The following is a 26876-nucleotide window of genomic DNA, read 5'->3' as shown; positions in this document are numbered from 1 at the left end:
ATAATAACACATTTGGTCACACGGGGGAATGAGATACTACTGCACAGTACAATGTGGAACCCTATGAACACAAATTATATTAGGGGCAAAAGCCAACCACAAAAGATACATATTATATGCTATTTGTACAAAATATTTATGATAGGCAAATTTACAGGCAAAATGTATATCACTGCTGCCTGAATACTGTGACAATTATAAAATGTCACTTATACTTATACTGGAATTCTTTTGAAATAAAAAACAAATGTTTTAAAACTGAGAATGGTGAGTGTTACTCAAGCTAGTTTTTAATTCTACGAAAAGTAAGGGAATTGTATACTTTAAATGGGTAAAATGCATGCTATAATAATTATCTCATATTGAGAAATATCTGAAAGAAACTGTTAAAAATAATTCAGAAACAATGCTCAGGTAACCTTCCTTTATTTGTTTGTGTTCATTGATCTTTGCCTTGGACTCAAATCAAGTTCTGTCAGAGATATTGTAAAGGAAAGGGCCACATAGGGAGACATATAAAAATTTAACACTAAGAAGATAGCCTGGTCAATAGGTAGAATGAAAAGCCAAGTTTGATGGACAAAGATGTCTTTGAAGAGAAATGACTAAAAGTTTAAAGGCTTGCCAAAGTAGAGCAATTTGAGGATTTAGGGCAAGAGGGAGCAGACAAAAGAGTTTGAACCGAACATAAATACATATAACCACCTTTCCATTGAGGGCACAAGCAAGCTACATCTGTACAGATGGTTGCCAACAGACGCACACAAAACTAATGACAATGACCTAAGAATTTATCTTGAGCTCGTGTGGGGTTTAAGCCTGGAGACCCATACTTAAGAGGCTGAGACAGAAATGCTGGGAATTTGAGGAAAGCCTAGGCTACAGATAGGTTTAAGCCAGCCTAGCCTGCACTATTAAGGGGGGGGGGGGAGGAAAGGAGCATTATCTCAAATATAAAAAGGGAAGGGGAGAAAAGAAAAAAAAAAAGACAATAAAACTAAATGTCTTGTATCCTAGAAAGTCTAAACCTTTAATATATACACCAGAAGCTAAGTGACGGAGTAACTATCAGGAAAAAGAGAAAACACTAAGAACTGTAGATCCAGGATGGTGAAGTAAGAGAGTCAACCATACAGATAAACATTATTAACTGTTCAGGGGAGTGAAATTGGCAAACATAAAAAATACTATACATTCAATTTTATGATGAAAGGAGCAGAGGCCCAGAGTCTGTCTTAGACCTAACGATACAGAAATAGAGTTTTATTATGATAACAAATTTATGAAAATTTTACAATAGCAGTAAGTAAGTGGCCTGGTCAAACTGACGGTAACGGCAGTAGTAATGTGTTCTCCTTAGTGCTGGACATTCAATATCTACCCGATTATCTCAAAAGTCCCTCAGAGCATTAGATTTTTCACTTGATGGATAATGAAGCAGGCAAAGAGGGTAGCAAGGCACAAGTCTCAGAGCTTCTGACAGGGCCAGGATCAGACTCATGTTAGCCTGACTCCTGTTTCACTCTCTTCTTACTCTCTGACATACATAGACCATCTAGATCCAGGCAGTATGCATCTCCAGTAGAAATGCAGAAAACATCTGCCTCAGTCAGCGTGTGCTGCAACAACAGATACTGAAACTGGTTTTCTCCTCACAGTCCTAGAAGCCAGGCAAGTAGATCATAGAGCAAGCAGGCCAGGTCCTTAACAAGGCTTCCTTCTTCCCTCAGAGGAGTGCTATCTACATACTGCAGTCTCACGGGGGAAAACGCCTTCCATTCCTAGAAGCTCTCCCCTCAAGGTCTAATTACATTCCAAAGGCCCCACCTCCCAATGCTCTCAGCTTGGCCATATATAAACAGAGGCATGATAGAGCACAGCAATGATTATAATGCAACGCACAGCAGGCTCACAACTGCATTTTGCCTTTGCACAGTTTCTTGTCTTAGAACCTTACACTCTGGAAAACAAATTTTGCATGTAGATGTGTGTGTGTGTGTGTGTGTGTGTGTGTGTGTGTGTGTGTGTGTGTTGTTTGCTTTTCTTTTGTTTTCTTTGTTGGTTCGGCTATTTTGGTTTTTGTCTTATGTTGGTTTCTGCTTTAGTAGGAGAGCTTAATTCTATATGTCTGCTTGCTGTAAGTCAGTCCATGACTGCTGTGCCACAGGAAGAAAATTCAAGTCCACATCTCAGGTGAGGGGTCATACTGCTGGGATGAGTCTTCATTCTTGGCTTCTAAATACATGATACATTGGTTATTTAGGCTTCTCCTTTGAATATCCAACTTGAATTCTTCCTGCAATGGTTTATTTCATATGAGATGATCTCACCCAGGTCAATATTGAGGTCTATGTTACTGAGGGTGGATCTGAACTCATTCCTTCAACAACTATTTTCTGAGTGCTAGGAATACAGGCCATTTTTAACCTTCAATGTTAACAAGTTTTGTTTACAATGGACCTAGCAGTAATCTTGGCATATGGACTTATGGGAGATAACTATAAACTTAAAAAGAGCAGGATAAGAAAGGAGGAAAATGGGAGAAAGGGGGCTGGGAGCAAGAAAGGATGGGGTTGGGGGAAGCTGATATAGAGGCTGACAGAAATTAATTCAAAGACAGAGAGAGGAAAGAGACACCCAGAGAGCAATAGTTCATTTGATCCTATTCGGTAGATTTCTGTCTGTCTCAGCAGCCAGTACAAATACCTGCAGAAGACAGGAGTTCATTATTCCAGAGACAACTGGAGCTGTAAGAGAAAAGACCCTTTAGTTGGACAGACATCTATGCACACCACCTCTGTATACTGCAGAGGGCACAGGTGACTCTGTTCTTTCTCACTCATTTCTGCCACATTTCTAATTGACGTTTTTGCTTTTGTTTCTGTTTTTATATTGAAACAGGATTTCATACTGAATACAGAAGATGCCTTTTTTGAAAGACGGGCCAAGGAAGTTACTTCCCAGGCTGGGGTGACAGATATACATGATGCCTGGTGTTTACTGTGGGTACTGGGGATCTGAATTCGGTTCTCATGCTTGCACAAAAAGCCCTTTGCCCACTCAGCCATCTCCCCAGCTTCTGACTTTAATTTTATTTCCTTCTGCCTTTTCCTTAAGAATAATCCCTGCCTGCATCCGTTCCTCGTAGCTTTTTCAATGTTATTTCAATTATCTTTTGATGTTCTAAGGATTCTGACCATCCCATCTGGGTCTTTTTGTTTCCAACATTCAAACACAATAAATTGGTACAGTGAAGCAAGCTTCATTTCCCACCCAAGTCCTCAGCACTGACTGCCCAGTTTCTTGAATTCTTCCTCTGTTTCTTCAGGTCAAATCGGTGCCCTAAAATGTCCCAGGCTGAATTCATGGTGATTTCCAAATTTCCAACCCCAGTTGCTAGTCTCAGATTTCACCTTACTTAAGTTTTCAGTGAAACATTTGGCCAAGACTCCATAGGCTCCAGTCAGTGCTCCAAAACCACAATGGTGGCTGGAGAAAGAGAGAGGGCAGAGATCTGAAAGCTAGTTCAATTAATATAGATAAGAAGCAGTGTTAGTTAATAGAGCTGTCAACAGGAGATAGGCTGTTCTGGCTTGGCAGACACTCCCACACATGTTCTCCGACACATAGAGATACGTATGAGTAAGTAATAACATAGGTCTTTGAGTGGAAAAAGAGTTATGTCAGAAGTGAATGAAGGACAGACAGCCTTTTCTTTATAAATACACTTCAGGAAGGAGAGGTGTGGCAATTCTGTACGGAAGTGAAACAGCACTGAGGGACCTCACAGAAAAAGGAAATGAAGACAGATTCATACTGTCAAAGAGGCCAGGGTAAAAAGGAGAGAATGCACTGATCTGTAACATCACTTTTTATATTATCTTTTATAAGCACATATAAATACAAACAGCATTGAGGGGAGACACTTGGTGGCCGAAATGTTGCCTTTTGTCTGGCTTCTGTTCTCTCAGAGAAGTCAGACCAAGGGCTGTGATAAAAGAAAACAGTGCATGGTAAAAATAAGAAAAGGATTCCAGAGAGTGTGAGAAAAAAAAATAGATGGGTAGAGAATGGAGAGAGCGGAGTCCGAAGTGTATAATCAATTTCTGTGCAGTTGGCAACCATGAATCTATAAAAGGCAAGCGGTTCCACACAAGGCCCTGTGATTTTTTTCCCCATAGTCCCAGAAGAAAAATTAGACAGTTTGATGTCTGCCATGCTACAGATCTATAGATCAGGGATGGTAGGAAGTCAAGGGTGAAAAGACATGAAATACTCAAGAGCAAAGTAAGGAGTCTATGTAGGATCAAAGAAAAGTAGTCAGCAGTCATGGCACCGAATGTCTGGACCTAGAGGACTCAGCATCTGGGAATAAATGGGATTAGAACATTTAAAAAGCATGCCTGCATAGTGATAGTTCTATTTTTCAAAATATATTTTGATAGAGATTTCCTTTAACTAACAGTGGCTGGGGCTAACTGCACAAGACCTGCATAAAGTCAAAGTGGCCAAAATTTTAGCATAACTGGGAGAAGAACTGAAGCCCTGCCCCTTCCTGAGGGTACCCAGGCACTGCTAGATGCTGAGGGACAGGAAGACCATTTACATTCCCACTGCTCAGCTTTCCATGCTGCTCTGGGCGGTCCCCATACACAGGAAGCGCTAACTGATCTTAATAGATTTGAGAAAGAAAAGGAAAAAAAAAAAAGACATGAACTTGGGAAAGAAACTTGGGGATGATGGTGGAGTTCTGGAAGGGAAATGGGGGTTAGATGTGATCATATTTCACCGTGTAGACATAGGAAACTCTTGAGAAGGAAGTGATAATTTTTAAAAGAAAAAGGGATTTTCAACAATTTTCTTCAATTGTTCACTAGCAGCCCCATCTCTCATCAAAATATCTTGAGTGCTATTCGCTTTCCTCCCTGTTCTTTTATTGGATGTCTACAACACAGTCACTCTCAGTGATGCACAGATTCATGCATGACAAATGAATATACCACTGTCATAGGCTGAGTTTTATAATCCTGTGTCATACAGCACACTGCTGTAGAACGATGATCATAGCCAACTTGTGCATGAATAGGAGTGACCAGCTAAACTCCCCACACACAGACTAAGCAGTTATAGGAATTGTTTTAGTTCTTACTGTAAGGTATCTAAATTCAGATAAGCATTGTGAGATCCACAAGTTATAATAACCCATAGGACAAAGTTGAGGGTTTTATTTATTCGCTTTTGATTATATTTCCAACTACCTAATTAGGCTAATATAGTCTAGATTTGGCATAAGAAGTTTCTCTCTTAAGATAGATTCTCACTCTCCATGTGTCTTGGCTTCCTCGCGTTCAGGAAGTCCGGTGGGTGACTAGGCCTGAGTCCTCCAGGTACCTGAAAACTTCCTTAAGCTGCAGTTGCGGTGCCGGCCTCCTAGGACATTCATCAGCTCGTCCTGTCACCCTGCCAGCTTTGTAGTTTTCAAACCTGGTTGTGAAATTTCAAGAAAACTTCCAATATTTGAATCTGGAAGAAGAACAACAAAAAGAATGAGTGTGGCTCTGGGAAACACTCTACAGGGTTTCAAGAAAGCTGCCTGGTGAACTCAAGACACAGGCCCACAGGAACAGCTGAAGACCTGTAGAGAGGAAAAACTACACGCCCGAAAGCAGAGCACTCTGTCCCCATAACTGACTGAAAGAGAGGAAAACAGGTCTACAGCACTCCTGACACACAGGCTTATAGGACAGTCTAGCCACTGTCAGAAATAGCAGAACAAAGTAACACTAGAGATAATCTGATGGCGAGAGGCAAGCGCAGGAACCCAAGCAACAGAAACCAAGACTACATGCCATCATCGGAGCCCAATTCTCCCACCAAAACAAACATGGAATATCCAAACACACCAGAAAAGCAAGATCTAGTTTCAAAATCATATTTGATCATGATGCTGGAGGACTTCAGTAAAGACCTGAACACACTTAGGGAAGCACAGGAAAACATTAATAAACAAGTAAAAGCCTACAGAGAGGAATCGCAAAAATCCCTGAAAGAATTCCAGGAAAACACAATCAAACAGTTGAAGGAATTAAAAATGGAAATAGAAGCAATCAAGAAAGAACACATGGAAACAACCCTGGATATAGAAAACCAAAAGAAGAGAAAAGGAGCTGTAGATACAAGCTTCACCAACAGAATACAAGAGATGGAAGAGAGAATCTCAGGAGCAGAAGATTCCATAGAAATCATTGACTCAACTGTCAAAGATAATGTAAAGCGGAAAAAGCTACTGGTCCAAAACATACAGGAAATCCAGGACTCAATGAGAAGATCAAACCTAAGGATAATAGGTATAGAAGAGAGTGAAGACTCCCAGCTCAAAGGACCAGTAAATATCTTCAACAAAATCATAGAAGAAAACTTCCCTAACCTAAAAAAAGAGATACCCATAGACATACAGGAAGCCTACAGAACTCCAAATAGATTGGACCAGAAAAGAAACACCTCCCGTCACATAATTGTCAAAACACCAAACGCACAAAATAAAGAAAGAATATTAAAAGCAGTAAGGGAAAAAGGTCAAGTAACATATAAAGGGAGACCTATCAGAATCACACCAGACTTCTCGCCAGAAACTATGAAGGCCAGAAGATCCTGGACTGATGTTATACAGACCCTAAGAGAACACAAATGCCAGCCCAGGTTACTGTATCCAGCAAAACTCTCAATTAACATTGATGGAGAAACCAAGATATTCCATGACAAAACCAAATTTACACAATATCTTTCTACAAATCCAGCACTACAAAGGATAATAAATGGTAAAGCCCAACATAAGGAGGCAAGCTATACCCTAGAAGAAGCAAGAAACTAATCGTCTTGGCAACAAAACAAAGAGAATGAAAGCACACAAACATAACCTCACATCCAAATATGAATATAAAGGGAAGCAATAATCACTATTCCTTAATATCTCTCAATATCAATGGCCTCAACTCCCCAATAAAAAGACATAGATTAACAAACTGGATACGCAACGAGGACCCTGCATTCTGCTGCCTACAGGAAACACACCTCAGAGACAAAGACAGACACTACCTCAGAGTGAAAGGCTGGAAAACAACTTTCCAAGCAAATGGTCAGAAGAAGCAAGCTGGAGTAGCCATTCTAATATCAAATAAAATCAATTTCCAACTAAAAGTCATCAAAAAAGATAAGGAAGGACACTTCATATTCATCAAAGGAAAAATCAACCAAGATGAACTCTCAATCCTGAATATCTATGCCCCAAATACAAGGGCACCTACATATGTAAAAGAAACCTTACTAAAGCTCAAAACACACATTGCACCTCACACAATAATAGTGGGAGATTTCAACACCCCACTCTCATCAATGGACAGATCATGGAAACAGAAATTAAACAGTGATGTAGACAGACTAAGAGAAGTCATGAGCCAAATGGACTTAACGGATATTTATAGAACATTCTATCCTAAAGCAAAAGGATATACCTTCTTCTCAGCTCCTCATGGTACTTTCTCCAAAATTGACCATATAATTGGTCAAAAAACGGGCCTCAACAGGTACAGAAAGATAGAAATAATCCCATGCGTGCTATCGGACCACCACGGCCTAAAACTGGTCTTCAATAACAATAAGGGAAGAATGCCCACATATACGTGGAAGTTGAACAATGCTCTACTCAATGATAACCTGGTCAAGGAAGAAATAAAGAAAGAAATTAAAAACTTTTTAGAATTTAATGAAAATGAAGATACAACATACTCAAACTTATGGGACACAATGAAAGCTGTGCTAAGAGGAAAACTCATAGCGCTGAGTGCCTGCAGAAAGAAACAGGAAAGAGCATATGTCAGCAGCTTGACAGCACACCTAAAAGCTCTAGAACAAAAAGAAGCAAATACACCCAGGAGGAGTAGAAGGCAGGAAATAATCAAACTCAGAGCTGAAATCAACCAAGTAGAAACAAAAAGGACCATAGAAAGAATCAACAGAACCAAAAGTTGGTTCTTTGAGAAAATCAACAAGATAGATAAACCCTTAGCCAGACTAACGAGAGGACACAGAGAGTGTGTCCAAATTAACAAAATCAGAAATGAAAAGGGAGACATAACTACAGATTCGGAGGAAATTCAAAAAATCATCAGATCTTACTATAAAAACCTATATTCAACAAAATTTGAAAATCTTCAGGAAATGGACAATTTCCTAGACAGATACCAGGTATCGAAGTTAAATCAGGAACAGATAAACCAGTTAAACAACCCCATAACTCCTACGGAAATAGAAGCAGTCATTAAAGGTCTCCCAACCAAAAAGAGCCCAGGTCCAGACGGGTTTAGTGCAGAATTCTATCAAACCTTCATAGAAGACCTCATACCAATATTATCCAAACTATTCCACAAAATTGAAACAGATGGAGCCCTACCGAATTCCTTCTATGAAGCCACAATTACTCTTTTACCTAAACCACACAAAGACACAACAAAGAAAGAGAACTTCAGACCAATTTCCCTTATGAATATCGACGCAAAAATACTCAATAAAATTCTGGCAAACCGAATTCAAGAGCACATCAAAACAATCATCCACCATGATCAAGTAGGCTTCATCCCAGGCATGCAGGGATGGTTTAATATACGGAAAACCATCAACGTGATCCATTATATAAACAAACTGAAAGAACAGAACCACATGATCATTTCATTAGATGCTGAGAAAGCATTTGACAAAATTCAACACCCCTTCATGATAAAAGTCCTGGAAAGAATAGGAATTCAAGGCCCATACCTAAACATAGTAAAAGCCATATACAGCAAACCAGTTGCTAACATTAAACTAAATGGAGAGAAACTTGAAGCAATCCCACTAAAATCAGGGACTAGACAAGGCTGCCCACTCTCTCCCTACTTATTCAATATAGTTCTTGAAGTTCTAGCCAGAGCAATCAGACAACAAAAGGAGATCAAAGGGATACAGATCGGAAAAGAAGAGGTCAAAATATCACTATTTGCAGATGACATGATAGTATATTTAAGTGATCCCAAAAGTTCCACCAGAGAACTACTAAAGCTGATAAACAACTTCAGCAAAGTGGCTGGGTATAAAATTAACTCAAATAAATCAGTTGCCTTCCTCTATACAAAAGAGAAACAAGCCGAGAAAGAAATGAGGGAAACGACACCCTTCATAATAGACCCAAATAATATAAAGTACCTCGGTGTGACTTTAACCAAGCAAGTAAAAGATCTGTACAATAAGAACTTCAAGACACTGAGGAAAGAAATTGAAGAAGACCTCAGAAGATGGAAAGATCTCCCATGCTCATGGATTGGCAGGATTAATATGGTAAAAATGGCCATTTTACCAAAAGCAATCTACAGATTCAATGCAATCCCCATCAAAATACCAATCCAATTCTTCAAAGAGTTAGACAGAACAATTTGCAAATTCATCTGGAATAACAAAAAACCCAGGATAGCTAAAGCTATCCTCAACAATAAAAGGACTTCAGAGGGAATCACTATCCCTGAACTCAAGCAGTATTACAGAGCAATAGTGATAAAAACTGCATGGTATTGGTACAGAGACAGACAGATAGACCAATGGAATAGAATTGAAGACCCAGAAATGAACCCACACACCTATGGTCACTTGATTTTTGACAAAGGAGCCAAAACCATCCAATGGAAAAAAGATAGTATTTTCAGCAAATGGTGCTGGTTCAACTGGAGGGCAACATGTAGAAGAATGCAGATCGATCCATCCTTATCACCCTGTACAAAGCTTAAGTCCAAGTGGATCAAGGACCTCCACATCAAACCAGACACACTCAAACTAATAGAAGAAAAACTAGGGAAGCATCTGGAACACATGGGCACTGGAAAAAATTTCCTGAACAAAACACCAATGGCTTATGCTCTAAGATCAAGAATCGACAAATGGGATCTCATAAAACTGCAAAGCTTCTGTAAGGCAAAGGACACTGTGGTTAGGACAAAACGGCAACCAACAGATTGGGAAAAGATCTTTACCAATCCTACAACAGATAGAGGCCTTATTTCCAAAATATACAAAGAACTCAAGAAGTTAGACCGCAGGGAAACAAATAACCCTATTAAAAAATGGAGTTCAGAGCTAAACAAAGAATTCACAGCTGAGGAATGCCGAATGGCTGAGAAACACCTAAAGAAATGTTCAACATCTTTAGTCATAAGGGAAATGCAAATCAAAACAACCCTGAGATTTCACCTCACACCAGTGCGATTGGCTAAGATCAAAAACTCAGGTGACAGCAGATGCTGGCGAGGATGTGGAGAAAGAGGAACACTCCTCCATTGTTGGTGGGATTGCAGACTGGTAAAACCATTCTGGAAATCAGTCTGGAGGTTCCTCAGAAAATTGGACATTGAACTGCCTGATGATCCAGCTATACCTCTCTTGGGCATATACCCAAAAGATGCCTCAACATATAAAAGAGACACGTGCTCCACTATGTTCATCGCAGCCTTATTTATAATAGCCAGAAGCTGGAAAGAACCCAGATGCCCTTCAACAGAGGAATGGACACAGAAAATGTGGTACATCTACACAATGGAATATTACTCAGCTATCAAAAACAACGAGTTTATGAAATTCGTAGGCAAATGGTTGGAACTGGAAAATATCATCCTGAGTGAGCTAACCCAATCACAGAAAGACATACATGGTATGCACTCATTGATAAGTGGCTATTAGCCCAAATGCTTGAATTACCCTAGATCCCTAGAACAAACGAAACTCAAGACGGATGATCAAAATGTGAATGCTTCACTCCTTCTTTAAATGAGGAAAAAGAATACCCTTGGCAGGGAAGGGAGAGGCAAAGATTAAAACAGAGACTGAAGGAACACCCATTCAGAGCCTGCCCCACATGTGGCCCATACATATACAGCCACCCAATTAGACAAGATGGATGAAGCAAAGAAGTGCAGACCGACAGGAGCCGGATGTAGATCGCTCCTGAGAGACACAGCCAGAATACAGCAAATATAGAGGCGAATGCCAGCAGCAAACCACTGAACTGAGAATAGGTCCCCTATTGAAGGAATCAGAGAAAGAACTGGAAGAGCTTGAAGGGGCTCGAGACCCCAAAAGTACAACAATGCCAAGCAACCAGAGCTTCCAGGGACTAAGCCACTACCTAAAGACTATACATGGACTGACCCTGGACTCTGACCCCATAGGTAGCAATGAATATCCTAGTAAGAGCACCAGTGGAAGGGGAAGCCCTGGGTCCTGCTAAGACTGAACCCACAGTGAACTAGTCTATGGGGGGAGGGCGGCAATGGGGGGAGGGTTGGGAGGGGAACACCCATAAGGAAGGGGAGGGGGGAGGGGGAGGTTTGCCCGGAAACCGGGAAAGGGAATAACACTCGAAATGTATATAAGAAATACTCAAGTTAATAAAAAAAAAAAAAAAAAAAAAAAGATAGATTCTCAATATTCTTTGTTATAAATTCCAAAACAACATTTATAATAAATGGAATTTACATAATCCATATAAATTAAATATATTAGGTATGTACATAAATTACAATTAATCAATATTCAATAACCTAACACAGAACTTCACACAAAATTAAGAAGTCACCAAGTATAAACTGAAATAATGTTTCAATTTCTTATGTCAAATCAGGACAATATTAACCTAATTGGGTAGTTGAAAATTTAATAAAAAGCAGAACTAATAAAAACCTCCACTTTGATAGGTTATCATAAGTTGTATTCTTCTTATACCTTAATAATAAATAAATTATTTGTGCTTTATCAAGTGATATAAATTATTTAAAAGCATAAAATGTATGTGGTTATTTCTGTTAATTTTTTCCAATTAATAAGGATCTATATCAAATCTATAACTAAAAATAGCAAGAGCGTATTAAATGAAAAACTACATGGCTTAAGTGTATTTATTCATCATTTAAGATAGATTCTTAATATTCTATGCTATAAATCCCAAAATGACCTGCATAATATATAGAAATATAACTTGTATAAATTAGATATTATGCATGTACATGTTACCTTTCAGTAGATTATTTCCACTCAACAAAACAATCTTCTATAATGCTCAACAACCTGTTTAGACATTTATTAAATGCTTAATTGTCTCTATAAAAATATTAATGGCATCTAAAACAGACCTCTATACATGATCTGTACATTTAGAGCATGTATACTATGTAATGAATTAGACTATGTTCCAGCTTTTCCGAATTCCAAAATCCAAGAAAAAGATGAATCCCTTTTAAATGAACCAATGTGTTTATTAGATCCGTGGGGTGTAAGAAAACTTCAATTGCTGCTCTGAGTCATGCTGATAGAGGCATAAACTCTCAGGTTAAACTTCTCTCTTTGTAGTACAAGTTTCAATTTGGATTTTAAAAAGCTTGAGGCCATCATTTTTCACATCTTTTCCCACTCCCATTTCAGAAATCAGAGAGACTCAATTTCAGGAAAATACTGTCAAGTTATGTGGAGGCTTAACATGTTCAAGAATAAAGCCAACTGCCATTACAGGTAATTCCATTAGAGAAACATTTTAACTATTTCCTATTATGAATTTTAGCTTTTAATTTAAGAAAACTATATTTAATATAGTAAAATTTGGTAAATAGTCTGTAAACTGAACTACTGATCAAACTCATAAAACTCTTACATTTGAAACAAAACCATTAACCTGTTGTTCTAATTATAGCCGCCTGCTAATGGCGTCTGGCTCTGCTGTCTTGTCGCCATGCTATTAGTTTCCCAGGATCGAGGGCTCGGTTTTACTGCACTACTCTTTGATCAGACTGTATGACTAAGCATCTTTCAGCTTCTCAGCTTTTCTTGAGCACTGAAGGCTACCATACAGACATAATTAGGTTGTATTCATTACCCCTAAAATGCTTGGTGCCATAAGAGTTTTATATTTCTATTCTTTTCATATTGTGAAGTACATACGTTAAGAGAGAGAGAGAGACAGAGAGAGAGAGAGAGAGAGAAGACACACTGGTAATGGGACTCAAGACTAAACATAAAATTCATTTAGCTTTTATGTATATTTTATTCACTTAATACAAATTTTAGTGACTTCATGGTTGAAATGACGTTTCCTGGTGGGAAATTTTCTACTTGTAGATGTTGGTGCTTGTTTTCAATAATGGAGTACTTCATACTACAGGCTTGGGAATGGAGTATGCATTCTTGAACTTCAGTACTCCAGTGACAGAACAATTGACAGCAGTTTTCCCTGGGCCAACCTCTTTCCACAGAGCACAGTGGGACCTCTAGAACAATAACATGTCATCTGTAGATTTGAGAGCTCTGAAAGCCACAAAATCACCGTGGTAGTTTGAATGAGAATGGTTCCCATAAGCTTGGATATTTGAATACATGGTCCCCAAATGGTGGAACTGTTTGGAAGGAATAGGAAATGTGACCTTACAGTAGAAAAAGTGTCACTGGGTTTCAAATGTCTGTGCCATATCCAGTGTGCCTCTGCCTCTCTGCCTCTGCCTCTGCCTCTGCCTCTCTGCCTCTGCCTCTGCCTCTGCCTCTGCCTCTGCCTCTGCCTCTGCCTCTGCCTCTGCCTCTGCCTCTGCCTCTGCCTCTCTGCCTCTGCCTCTCTGCCTCTGCCTCTCTGCCTCTGCCTCTGCCTCTGCCTCTGCCTCTGCCTCTGCCTCTGCCTCTGCCTCTGCCTCTGCCTCTGCCTCTGCCTCTCTGCCTCTCTGCCTCTGCCTCTGCCTCTGCCTCTGCCTCTGCCTCTGCCTCTGCCTCTGCCTCTGCCTCTCTGCCTCTGCCTCTGCCTCTGCCTCTCTGCCTCTGCCTCTGCCTCTCTGCCTCTGCCTCTGCCTCTGCCTCTCTGCCTCTGCCTCTGCCTCTCTGCCTCTGCCTCTCTGCCTCTGCCTCTGCCTCTGCCTCTGCCTCTGCCTCTGCCTCTGCCTCTGCCTCCTACCTTTGCCTGTTTGAAGATTTTATATATATATATATATATATATATATATATATATATATATATATATATATGTGTGTGTGTGTGTGTGTGTGTGTGTATACACATAAATGTGTATATAAATATATACATATACATATATATATATATATATATATGCGCCATCCCTGCCTGTCAGCTGCTATGATTGTCATGGATACCACACTCGGAACAGCAGGTTCAAACGTAGCAGTCTCAGCTTTTTCTCCAGCACCATGTCTGCCTGCCATCGCCATGCTGCTATCCTTACCATGGAACTAATGGACTAACTATACCTCTGAAATCCAGCCCCGGTGAAATGCTTTCTTTTATGAGAGTTGCCATGGTCATCGTGTCTCTTCACAGCAGTAGAATACTAAGACAATATCCCTGTTAGGGTAATAAGCAGAAATACACTACAAGTATGGAAATGCCCACACTAAAACCAGTGTAACTAACTCATAGACTAGAACATGGATGGAGGAAAGAAAGGAGAAAAAAACTTGAAGGTGCAATGGCTGCCACCACAACGACAGTGGTCCTGCTATACCATGAGCCAAAATAAGTACTTCTTCACTTCAAATTCCTCCCTCAGGAATTATGACTACATCTGTGGAAAACTAATTAAAACAACCATGTTCAATCCACTGGTTACACAGAAAAAAATCAGTAAAACTGATATAATTTCAACTGGAAATGTTACTGCTCCATCCAAGACATTCAGAAGTTAAGACCCCATGAGGGAATAGTCTTCGCCATAATAGACTTACTATTCGTAGTTGTCATTTAAACTTTTGGGAAATTCCAAAAAGCAATGCAAAATTAAGGCATGAGAAAACATTTACTCTGAAGGTGCTTCATGGAAGGCACCATGCTAAAGGCACTCAGAAGCAAACTTCCATTTGATCTTACTAGCAATCTAACACTATAGACAGCAAGTTCTTCCTGCAAGGCTAATGATGGAAGTCTGCAACAAAATATAGTGCAGATGAGGATAATCCATCTGCTTACAACAATGATTTCCAATTTTCTGCACGCCTCACATGAGCATGCTTCCTTACTAAGCCTCCGAGAGTGAATGAATCTCAATCTTCATTGAGAAAAGATTAACAACTCTATAATGTTGCAATTACCTTCAGGGTAATGATGGTATATTTACAGGAGATTTCAGCTTGTGATTCCTCATCCTGTGGAGAGGAGGGAAAAGGAGAACAAATACAGACTATTTTCTATAGAAGTCGCTCCTTTCAAAATGAAATGAAAATCGCAGCGAATAGGCTTAGCTTTTGACAGAGTTTGTTTTGATTTAATGTGGACAATTAATGTGAAATACGTTTGTGCTACTCAGCATGGTCCAATCGTAAGAGAAAAATGATAACAAAGTTTTCTTCCCCACATTTGATAAAGCACCTGAAGGAAAAGTAGGCAGGACAGGAAACGAGTAAACAATGAAATGACATCTTCTGACTTTAGAATCCTCAGACTGTGGGGGTAATACTCAGGTATGAGTTGACTGACAGGAACCATAGGCATGATCAGATTGCAGCTGCCAATCTTATCCCATCTCTATCCCTCCTGCTTCTGTCAGACAGGCCAACTGGGATGACCTCAACACCTGGTCAGAACAAAGAATGAAGCCTTGCATCCTGAAATGAGAAGATGCAAACCCAGGGTGGAGGAAGGCACGAGAAGGAACGGTGGTTTGCTACACCACCATTGATGCTTCTCTACTCGCCATCTCTTCTTTCATACAGTTTTTATAGCAACAATGACACTGCATCACAGAGTGTGTGTCAGGTGTTCTGATTTCCTCTACGTAGCCTTAAACCAACGTGGTATGGGACAGTTTGCAATCTGGCCGATATATGCGAACAATATACAGTCTCACATGTGTGCTTTTATGCTTTAATAACTTACTCTGTCATTCACTATAACTTAAGAAGACTAATATTCACCAGAGAGTGCTAAAACAAGAAGCTAGTCTGCTGGTTAATAACATTAAAATATTAGTACATATCAGCAGCTGTGCCACTGAAATATGAGGGGAAGGGAGAAGGTATGGCCTCACTTTATTGTTTTATTCAGAATTGGCAAGTCTGGTTACTTTCTCCAGAAGGGAAATGTAAATTATATCTATCCAATAAGTAGGTAATAAAATTCTCTCAAAAACTTTCTTCATGTATTCACTATAATACTTCAATTAAAATATATTTTTTGGTGACTAAACTTTAGAAGGGATTCATATTAAAGACAAGTCCTGAATACCAGTTAAATATAAACTAATGATAAATTTAATTTAAGATTTTAAACCTACTTCTAACTTAAAGAAAGGTTAACACAATCTACTTTTAATTAAATACATCTATAGCAACTTAATTCTAAATCTTAGGGTTTTGGAACCCAATTTCTTTGTGATAAGAATATTACTGAAACTCATCTGCACTGAATGACACTCTTCCATTCCTCAGGCTTGCTGAATCCATTATCTCTCTCATGGGAATGAATGCATTGCTGTGACGGATGATGAATAAGCTATATAGAACAAATGATGCACTTTTTCATTTAAAAGACTAAAAAGGAAATTCACTTTAGTCTCCTCTCTGCCTAGTTTCATTAAAATCTAAATATAGCTATTCTAAGAGATTTTTTTTTCTAGCTCAGTTCAAGTTTGGGGGAGAAAAATGTCTCATGTATCATTTAAATCAACTATAGATTCCCTAGAAATATACCACAAAAGCTTATTTTCAAATCTTTTGACTTAAAAATAAATGTGTAACTTATCAGCAAACTAAATAATCAAAACACTTAAATGATAATATGAAAAACAAACTATTTACAAGTCTCAGAAAATTAGTCTTAGCATTTGTTCTTACTCTAGACCATAGTTTCGAAAATGTCTTCCAGTCTTTGCTACTTTTCTATTGCTGTGAAGAGGCATCATGACCAAAGCAACTTACAAAAGAAAGCGTTGAATTGGGGGCTCGCTCACAGTCTCAAATCTCAGTTTCTGCACGTGATGGCATTGAGATGAGGAACACGGCCACAGCAGGCAAGCATAGCACTGAAGCAAGTGCTGATAGATTATATATTGAGACAATAGCCCAGAGGTAAGGGAGGGAAGGAGGGAGAGAAAGAGAGAAGGGGAGGAAGAAGAGGTGTGAGGAGAAAGGGGGGTGAGAAAGTATCAGGGAAGAGAGAACCAGAGAGAGGACAGAGAACTAACTGGAAAAAGTGTAGGCTTTTAAAAATCACAAAGCCTGGCTGGAGAGATGGCTCAGAGGTTAAGAGCACTGTCTGCTCTTCCAGAGGTCCTGAGTTCAATTCCCAGCAACCACATGGCTCACAACCATCTATAATCAGGTTTGGTGCCCTCTTCTGGCCTGCAGGTGCATACATGCAGGCAGAAAGCTGTATGATGTATACATAATAAATAAATAAGTGTTAAAAAAATAGATTAAAAATCACAAAGCCCAACACCAGTAACAAACCTTCTCCAATAAGACCACACCTCCTAATCCTTCTCAAACAATTCTATTAACTGCAGAGCAAGCATTCATATATATGAGCCTAAGGGAGCCATTCTCGTTTAAACCCCCCACACTTACTAAATTATTTACTAAAATAGGTTCATAAAGATAGCTTTTACAAATGTATTTTTAACTAAAATGTCACATATAGATGCCAAGAAATACTCAGAATAGGAAGAGATGTTCAATATAATGTTATTTTTAATGTGGTTACCATTCATCCACGTACTTACTGGATAAGAACATTCCTACTCTCATTTACATTATAGAATTTCAAATAAAATAGTAACGTATCTGATATATAAATAATACTGTGCCTAAGATGAAGAAAATAGTGCAATATGAAGAAGTAATAAATTGTACCTATGCTACAGTATTTTTAGTTAGAAAATAGTTAAAGCACTTAACTGATACAATAACTCAAAGAAACTTAGGAATCTTTTCATATGTTTTTAAGCTATGGAAAATGTAAGACAAAATGAATTTATAGGATTTATATAGGGTTTAGATGCATAAACAACCCCATGTCAATTGCTTGATGATATTTTAGAAGACTCTGATACATTATTATAAAGCAAGCAATTTGCTTTTGTGGAAGCTCGAAATCCATTCACTTTGCAGCACCAGATAGGAGGTTGGCTGGAGTGACACACAGGAAGTGAGGATGAAGGAGGAGGAAGGGAAGAAGGGAAGTGTTACCAAACGCAGGGGTCACAGCCACCACCTCAAGAAGTAGAGTTTGGAACCTGTCTTCAATAAGTAAGTTAAATGGGACAAATGTAATGAAAGGCAGTAAAAGTAGGTTTACACCATATGGTCACATTAGCAAGAAGAACAAAGAGGTCCAGGGATTCCACTCCCTTCCCCACTGTCTAGTTCTGCCCTGAGATCCTGACAGGAAGGAGACTACTTAAAAAAACAAGAGAGAAAGGTGAAGAAGCAGGCTGACCTAGGTGTGTCTCTCTGTCTTCTAATGTCTCAACTCCACATCTGTCTCCACCAGGCTCAGGCAAGGCCATCACATAAGCAATAGACTACAGGAAGCAAGTTCCTCCTCTGGTAAAAGGTTTCTCCCACGGATGCCCCCAGGCCTCAGCACTTCCTTCCCAGGAAGCTCCTCTGCAGTACGTTCTAATTTCCTGTGGCCCCTTTTCAAACAGTTGTGACATCTGCAGGGAGAAGCACATGCGTCTCTTCATACTGTGCTAGGTCCTACCAAACTGTCTGCTTACAAAGGAATCAATCCACAGAAAAACAGAAACTGAACCTTTCTTCCTCTGAATATACAATGTAATACTATTTAACTGTGAGGTCACTTCCAAAAAGTTTTCTTAAAAAACATGGCTTTAATGGTCTGTTCCTTTAAACCACATTCAGTACAACCCTGGCTAATCTCAAACTCCCCGTGCAATGAACGACTCAGAAGTTCCTCTAAGTTTCTTAGCCTCACGGAGAACCCTGCAGCCTGCATGTTCCTGCTTCCTAAAGTCATTATCTTGCCATCCACTTCAGCACCAAAATAAATTACTTGATGTGTTTGTTGAGTCGTGTTCTCTCTAACTGAAACCCCTACTCTTGAGGAGGTTTGAGACAAAATCTACCTGCTTAGAGAGAAGAAGAAAAAAAGTCAGATCTATTGTCTACTGCTGCCCAGAAAGGAGATAGTTTTGTACAAAATCTAAGCTGGCCCATACTTCTCCAGTGTTCCATTTTGCTACTAGTGTCCCCACAAAGCAGCTCCACATACATAAAGACCAAGGGAGCTGTCAAATAAATTAGAACAGAGAAGGACAGGAAAATGGCACTAACCAAGGCAATACAGAGAGTTACAAACATGTCCCCCACACTCGCAGTAACTAATTTTCACGTAGTAGTATCCCCAATAGACAAAAGTAGAAACCATCAAAATGTTGATACGCTGAAGTAAATATATCATTTACATATCAATTGGCCACTAAGGGGAAAAGAGGGGGGATTCCACGGGATTAGTGAATGTCACAAGTATGGACTGTAAAACATAATGCTAAGAGAAAGTAGCCAGCACAGAAGTAGTACATGTCACATGAAGAATGTGGTCTGTGGAGGAAATAACCATGTGCTCTATAATTACACCCAATAATATTCATATAACATACTATACATTCTGCAGACTAGTCTTATGTCAACTTGACATATAAACTAGAATTCTCTGAAAGGAGGGAACCTCAATTGAGAGACTGCAGCTGTAAGGCATTTTCTTAATTAGTGATTGATGGGGGAGGGCCCAGCCCATTGTGGGTGCTGCCATTCCCAGGCTGGTGGTCTTGGGTTCTGTAAGAAAGTCACATAAGCAGAACCCCTCCATAGCTTCTTTATCAACTCCTGCTCCCAGGTTCCTGCCCTGCTTGAGTTACTTCCCTGACTTCCTCTAGTGATGAACAGCAACACAGAAATATAAACTAAATAAATTCTTTCCTCCCCAGACTGCTTTTGGTCATGTTGCTTCATTGCACCAACAGAACCTCTAACTAAAACACACATACACCTTAAACTGATTAATGTTGTGCTGTAAGACTATCCCTGTACTCTGGTAACTTAAAAATTAACACAAAAAGTGGAAGTGAAAGTTAGGCATCCAAAAACTGACTCTCTCCATGGTCGTTAGGTAGTGACTTCTTGTATAAGTACCTCAATGCTTAAGACATTTTATTCTTTCTCAAAAAATATAGTTATTTTCAGGTTCCTAAAAAATATGTCTGAGGTACTTCTGTTACCAACTACAAGCTCCCAATGTGACTGAATTCATTTTTCTCAGAAATCCATTATGAGAAAAGGGGATTTGGAAATCTAAACAAGAGCTGATAAATCCACATTTTCACAAGAGAAACTGCTAAAACACAATAAAACACATTTTCACACACCCCCACACACACACGCACGCACACACCAATCTGTTCATGTTCTGAAATACATCCAGGTATTTACAGAAAAATAGTTCATAAGAATTAACAATTTAGTTTGTATACCTAGTGAGACCCTGGTTGGAAAAAAATGTTTTTTTTTTTCCTTTGTGAGTAATTATCAATCTGAGATAGCCTCTGGGTCAGAGACCCCATCTGGCTGAGACCTGTACATGCTGCCCCATTCTCTGTAGTCTCACTGTGTTTCAGACCACACTCAATGCCAGGCTCCCTGTTCAACAGGAAACGGCCAACACAAAGAAACTCAATGAGATTTGGGGAAGATTTTGTTTTGCAAAGCTTTTCGTGGGCATTTTCCTTTACTCACAGATCATTTGTTTATAGAGTATGGTTTCTGATTTTGTTTTTATGGATTTTCTAGGTGTGCCAATGTGCAAGTCTCAGGACCTGTATGTGTGTTTTGTACTTGGAGGCACAGGGCTTTTTTTCTGTTTGGTTTTGGACAGATTTAGACCCCAGTTAGAGACCTAGGTTGGTTTGGTTTTATGGATTTGGGAGGGTGCAAAGGTAAGAAAGAATTGGGAGGGATTGGGAGAAAGGAAACCATATTCAAAATATATTGTATAAAAAATCTATTTTCAATAAAAAAATTAAAATGTAAAGAATTCAAGCTAATATAGAAAAAGAAGGTGGATTTGCGATGTGAATGAGATGAGAAGCCAGCTACAGTAGCAATCTTCAAGGCTTCACAGGAAAAGAAAGAAATGTGTTCTGAGGGAAAATACATGGGTTTGAGGACAGGAGATAAATGCTGTCCACCCTTGACAGGTAAGCCACATTCTATAAGCCCTTGCACAATGCAAAATGATATTAAGACATTTGGTATATATGGCATAAGAAGGAAAATACCAACAAATTAAACTGGAATTTTCTTGTGTCTGTCACAACTGACAGTCTCTTTGTTCAAAGTTAAAATGAATAGCTACATTGTGATTAAGAGGCTGAAAATGTTGATCTATGTTAAAATCTGTCATAGTCCTGGCTCAATGAGACTATTATGAAATAGAACATCGCTCCTCTAAGAAAGCTTGTAATATAATAAAAGAATAATATACCTTTGTGTAAGCAAATGTTAAGTCTAATAAAAATCATTCTGATAGACAAAATTGTTAAAATTTCAATAGACCACTGCTAAAACTTCACTTTAAAAGTTTACAGATTTTACATACAAGTGAAATATCAAAATTTTAAAACTAACATGAAGTGCCATCTTATCCACACAGCATAAAATTTTAAGAGGATTTTTATTAAAAAAAGGCAATATGGTGATAGAAAATTACTACTTATGTCATGCAGTTCAAAATCTCCCTTCAAGCATTAAGGTCTCTAACAGCAATCTTCTGAAATCCTAGGAAGGGTGCATCTCCCCAGATATAATCCCATTAAGGATTCCAACAAGACTCTGTGATCTACCACAGCTGGGGTCTGAATCTCTACATGGAGTAAAAATATTAGTTAAAACAGGACAAGGAAAATACACAGACATGTATTTATACATGTATGAATTTTATCTTTTAAAGAAAAAATAGAAACATAAGCATGTGTCCACCCATCTTCTGATGGAAGGCTAAAGCCATGTTTTTCAGTTGGATCTTCTATAAGGATTGCAAGCCGCCTTGCTTTACAGAAACAATAAAGACAGTACAAAGTCTATAGCTTCCGGTTTCTTTTCAATTACAGTGGAATGAAAGGTGTAAGACATGGGTCGAAGGGGGAGCGAGGGACAGAGAGCGCTTAAAATTCATTTAAATGTATATCTTTCTCCCAGCTCACCTGCACAGAATTTATTTCTTCCAAGTTATCCTTGTTCAGACTTTGCTAATACCACACGAGTTTATTTCCTGTCATATGCATGCTCATCATTTCATATAATATTATGGTGCAGAATTGTAATGAGAAGAATTATCGTTCATGGGATGGTGGATGGAAGGAAATGTTCACTTCACAATAGGTACAACGTGCAAGAGGTAGACGCGCGCGGACTGCGTGCATGTAACAGGAAGGAAGAAACCCACTCCCCGTGCTTACTGTTCTGTGGGAGTCACTGGACACTGCTTAGAGTGTGTCTGTAAACAGAAGTAAATACGGTAAATCCAATAAACAGTAGCGGGCTAAAGAGCCAGCACCAAGGTGGAAAGCGAGAGGAGCTACTGAAAACTTTCTACAGAATGCCTTTTTGCTGATTGCTTATTTTAGAGTCACACTCATTACAGAGGACATTTGCCAGCAGGGACACTGTTTGGATGAGCGGCGCTCTAAAGCTTTCCTGACCTACCTTGCAATTTGCCACCCCTCTGCCAAGCAGTTCCCAGAATAGTCCTAAAACCCTGCTTTATAGAAACATCAAAACTCCAGTAAGCAAATTGAAGGTAAGCCATGTGACAATACACAGAAACTCACAGGAAGGGGAGTCGAGACTGTGTACCAGGCGAAGAATTCCTTTGAAGATCTATTGGAATGCATAAGTCATAAACCAAGACACTTCCAAACAATCTACGTAGAGCATTCTCCTGCCCTCCAACTCTCTTCCCTCAGAAAAAGAATAAACTCAGAAACTATAGTGAAATCTGCTAGATTTATATGCGATATACAAAACTGTGATTATTTCTGGGATCATATATAGGCATGGGCTATACAATGACATTTCAGTCAACAACTAAAATCCTCATGTTCCTGTGTTCCCTAAGAGAATACAGTATCTGATTTCAGAGTCTCCATCGGAGTAGGTACATGCTATGGTATCCCCATGGAAACAAGATAATAAGAAACAAGAAATGATTATAACAAACTGTGGGCTGCATTCTTGTCCTTAAGGGACAGGCGACCCTAATCTATTGAGCATCTCCATGGAACAGTATTCACCCTCTAAGAATGTCATTGACGTCAGGCTGGTCTGGATTATGTGATGGAGGCAAAGTTCAAATCACATTTGACTCCTAAGTCAAAGCCTTCAGAGCCACCCCAGGACGCTTCCACTGACCTTCCTCTCCCCCCACCCCCAGGCCCCATCTTTCAGGAGATCAACAATGTCCCAAGGAGATGTTTCTCCAGTATCCTAGATTCTGTGATGAATCAGACACGCTGGGCAGAACCAGGGCGGACTACTGAAGCCAATGTGAGTGGACGAGGAAGGCTTTGTCTTTATAAACTATTCAAACGTTGGAGCTATTCACAGGACACCACACTGCAGTGAGAGCTAACTGTCACTGTCTTAGATTAGGGGAAGGAAGCTAATACAAAAGCATGTGGTGTCAGGGTTGCAGTGTTCGATTATAAAATACTTATAAACCAATCTACATAATCACTGCATTTCCGGTCAGTGCCTCTGAAACTGTGATGCTGCATCAACTATCCTTCTGGAGACGTTGGAATCGATTTTAGACGGTGCATAAAATTAGGAAGACAACATGAAATCCAAACAAAAACCTTTCCAAACTGAAAGTGACTTCAATATCCTTGGCAAGGCAATGCTCCCATGCTAAACAGCATTGCGGGGACCATTTTGGGGTTGTTACCACACCCGCTAGCAGCCTACAAGGGTGCCCGTTAAAAATGAGTGGCAGAAAATGAAAAGAAAAATTGTCTTACTTTCCCTCAAATAAAGAAAACAAATGTACTTTGTAAACTGGGAAGTTCTTTTGTCAAGAAGTTTTTAGAACACAGGTGGCGGGCCAGCAGGATGGCTCCCAGGTAAAGCTGAATGTTATACAAGTCTGAGTACCTAAATTTGATTCCCCAGATCCTAAGGTAGAAGGAAAAAACAGATCCCAGATGACTGTAGTCTCATTCAGTGCAGGAGACTTCATCCAGAGACACCAAAGGAGCCAAGGCAGCTCCCACTGAACTACATCAAGGTGTTACCGTTGCCTGTTATTGTTGGTGCTGTTGTTATGGTTGGAGACAGTATCTCAGGAAATGATCCAGAGACTCAAGACTTTCCATCTAGAACCACAGGTGTACACTGCCACGCCCAGCTCTTTAGTGACAAAGGCAATTACGACCTCACACAAAGGAAGACCTGAGACCGTGTAATGGAGTGCAGAGAAAAAACATTATCCTCCCCCACTTACTAAAAAATAATTGGTTTGAGTTTTAAATATCTCTAAAGTAGTGTTTAGTCTTGACTGCTTTTAATCACAAATTAAAATTCGTATTGATATCCTACTGCAATTTAAAAAATGAGGTTACTTATTAGATGTAATGGTCCTAGCTACCTTAACTATTAAGCAAATTTTGGTTGATCAAAAATCGTTTGGGTGAATGCTATCTCCAGGATATGAAAAGCATTAAAATTAGATAGTATAATTTCATAAAAGGTGGGATTTTAAAACTCAATTCAACACAAAAGGAAAAAGTTAACACAGGACTTCTTCACATTAAAATACAGATGACTACAGAGCAATGTGGCTAAGTAAAGGTTCCTGTCACCCAGCCTGACAAGCTGAGTTAGATCCCTGGAACTCACAGAGTGGAAGGAAAGAACAGACTCCTTCAACTTGTCCTCTGAGAAACACACACACACACACACACACACACACACACACACACACGCACGCACGCACGCACATATACACACACACCACATACACACACTAACAAAAAGAAAAGCATTTTTTGAAATATGTGTCACATAGTTTTAATTTCATTTTACAAAAAAACCTTTGAATCGTTGTGCTTTTAACAGTTGTGTGTACTTAACTTAAAAACAGTACTTACAAATTTTAAATCTAATTATTCAAACACCACTGGTAGCTTTAATAAATCAACATTTGTAATAACTATAATTTCAAAATGTACAGTTTCTTACTTATATTTTGATATTTATAATAAACTATTCTATTTGTAAATACAACAGAGAATAAAATACTAGTATCATTTTAGTTGAAATTCTTACATCACATTTGGAAGTAGGAATGATATATAAAATTTAACCTGAGGGCCAGTAAAAAGGTACAGTAGGTAAGAAAGCTTGCCACCAATCCTTTGGACCTAAGTGGTAGCAGTCCCAGGACCCAAGTGGTAGAAAAGATTCGACTCCTACAACAAACTTTCTAGCCTTCACAAGCACGCACACACATTCCAACACACATGCAAAATAATACGTGGGGGGGTGGCTCTAAACTTGAATCCTCTCAATGAATACTCACAATGTAAAGAATGGAAATAGCTTTCTACTTAGATAAAATTGAGTGCAGGGTAGGTGGAGCAGAAGAGGAAGCATAGCTTTGAGCCTAGCATGGATGAGAGCCAAAGCTCAATTCTCAGCTCGGAATTAAAAAAAAAAAAAAAAAAAGTAAATGTTAATAGGAGATCCAGTACCAAATATGGCTATTGAGAATAAGAAATGAGGTTAATTAATACTACTGAGACACTGAATTTTACACTAATTTCATTTCCATTCATTTTATTGTTTTATTAAATTTAATATTTAAAGCTGTTATTCAAGTCATTTACTGAGAAAATTTTAACTAAGTGGAAAAAAAATTCCAGGTTTTTGAATCTATTGTTAACAGGCAATTTTGTTAAATCAAAACACGTGCTAAGTATTCCTCATGAAATGTCAGCATCTGAGATCAAATTTGCCATCATCAGGTTTCAAAAACAGTACAAAATGAGGATAAAAATATCTCATTTAATGAGTTTTAAAACTAATATATATTAATTTGATAACACCTTAGTACATTCGCTATACAAAATATTATAAAAACTCATTAAAGTGTTCTTGTACTTTATACTATTATGAAAAATCTTGAATTATACAAGGGTAATGAATTTTATTTCTCCTAGACAGTACTGCTTTTGATGAAACCTCAGACGTCTGATAAAGACTTTTTTTATTCTTTTGATTTTCAAGACAAGGTCTCACTATATATCCCTGATCTGGGGCCCTCTATGTAGTCCAGATTGGCCTCGAACTCATAAAGAACTTCAACCTCTATCTCCTAAATGCTGGACTTAAAGGCATGCTGTAGGGAATGAGTAGAGTCTTGAACTAGTGAAGTCTTGAGTGACTGTATTCTTTCAAATGAGCCAGTCATGTCAAGAATGAATGTCTCAGATACATGTGAAACTGGACAGGGCATATGAGTAAGGCTCAGAGCAACTGGCAAAGACTCCCTCTGGTCTGAGTGTAAATGTTGGCAACAAAGGCAAGAAGAGGTGCTGGCCAACGACAGACCAACGTGCATGAAACCTAGCAACTGCAGCTTCCTCCTCCTGGAGGACAGCAGCCTGACCTTGCATTGTACCGAACAAACATAATGACTGCCCAAGTGGCAGCAGCAGTTGACACCACTCCACGAGAGCACGTATAACCCACCTGACCCCAGCTTCTCTGTGCATGAATCTCGTCTCTACCTTTGCTTACTCCTT

The 26876-nt window shown here is 39.1% G+C and overlaps 1 protein-coding gene across 4 annotated transcripts in view; it reads right to left on the bottom strand.

Moving 5' to 3' along the window:
- Positions 1-26876, bottom strand: part of Gbe1 (1,4-alpha-glucan branching enzyme 1) — a 265447-nt gene that overhangs the window by 180140 nt on the left and 58431 nt on the right. For 2 of the 4 annotated variants that reach the window (XM_039088228.2, XM_063270436.1), the window contains exon 1: positions 24226-25799. In XM_039088228.2, the coding sequence (XP_038944156.1) occupies positions 24226-24310 (85 nt within the window). In that variant the 5' untranslated portion in view covers positions 24311-25799. 4 annotated transcript variants of the gene reach the window in all.

The sequence above is a fragment of the Rattus norvegicus genome, chromosome 11, assembly GCF_036323735.1.
Source record: "Rattus norvegicus strain BN/NHsdMcwi chromosome 11, GRCr8, whole genome shotgun sequence".
Taxonomy (NCBI): domain Eukaryota; kingdom Metazoa; phylum Chordata; class Mammalia; order Rodentia; family Muridae; genus Rattus; species Rattus norvegicus.
The sequence above is the reverse complement of the archived record's forward strand: the minus strand, read 5'-3'. Positions and strand labels throughout refer to the sequence as shown.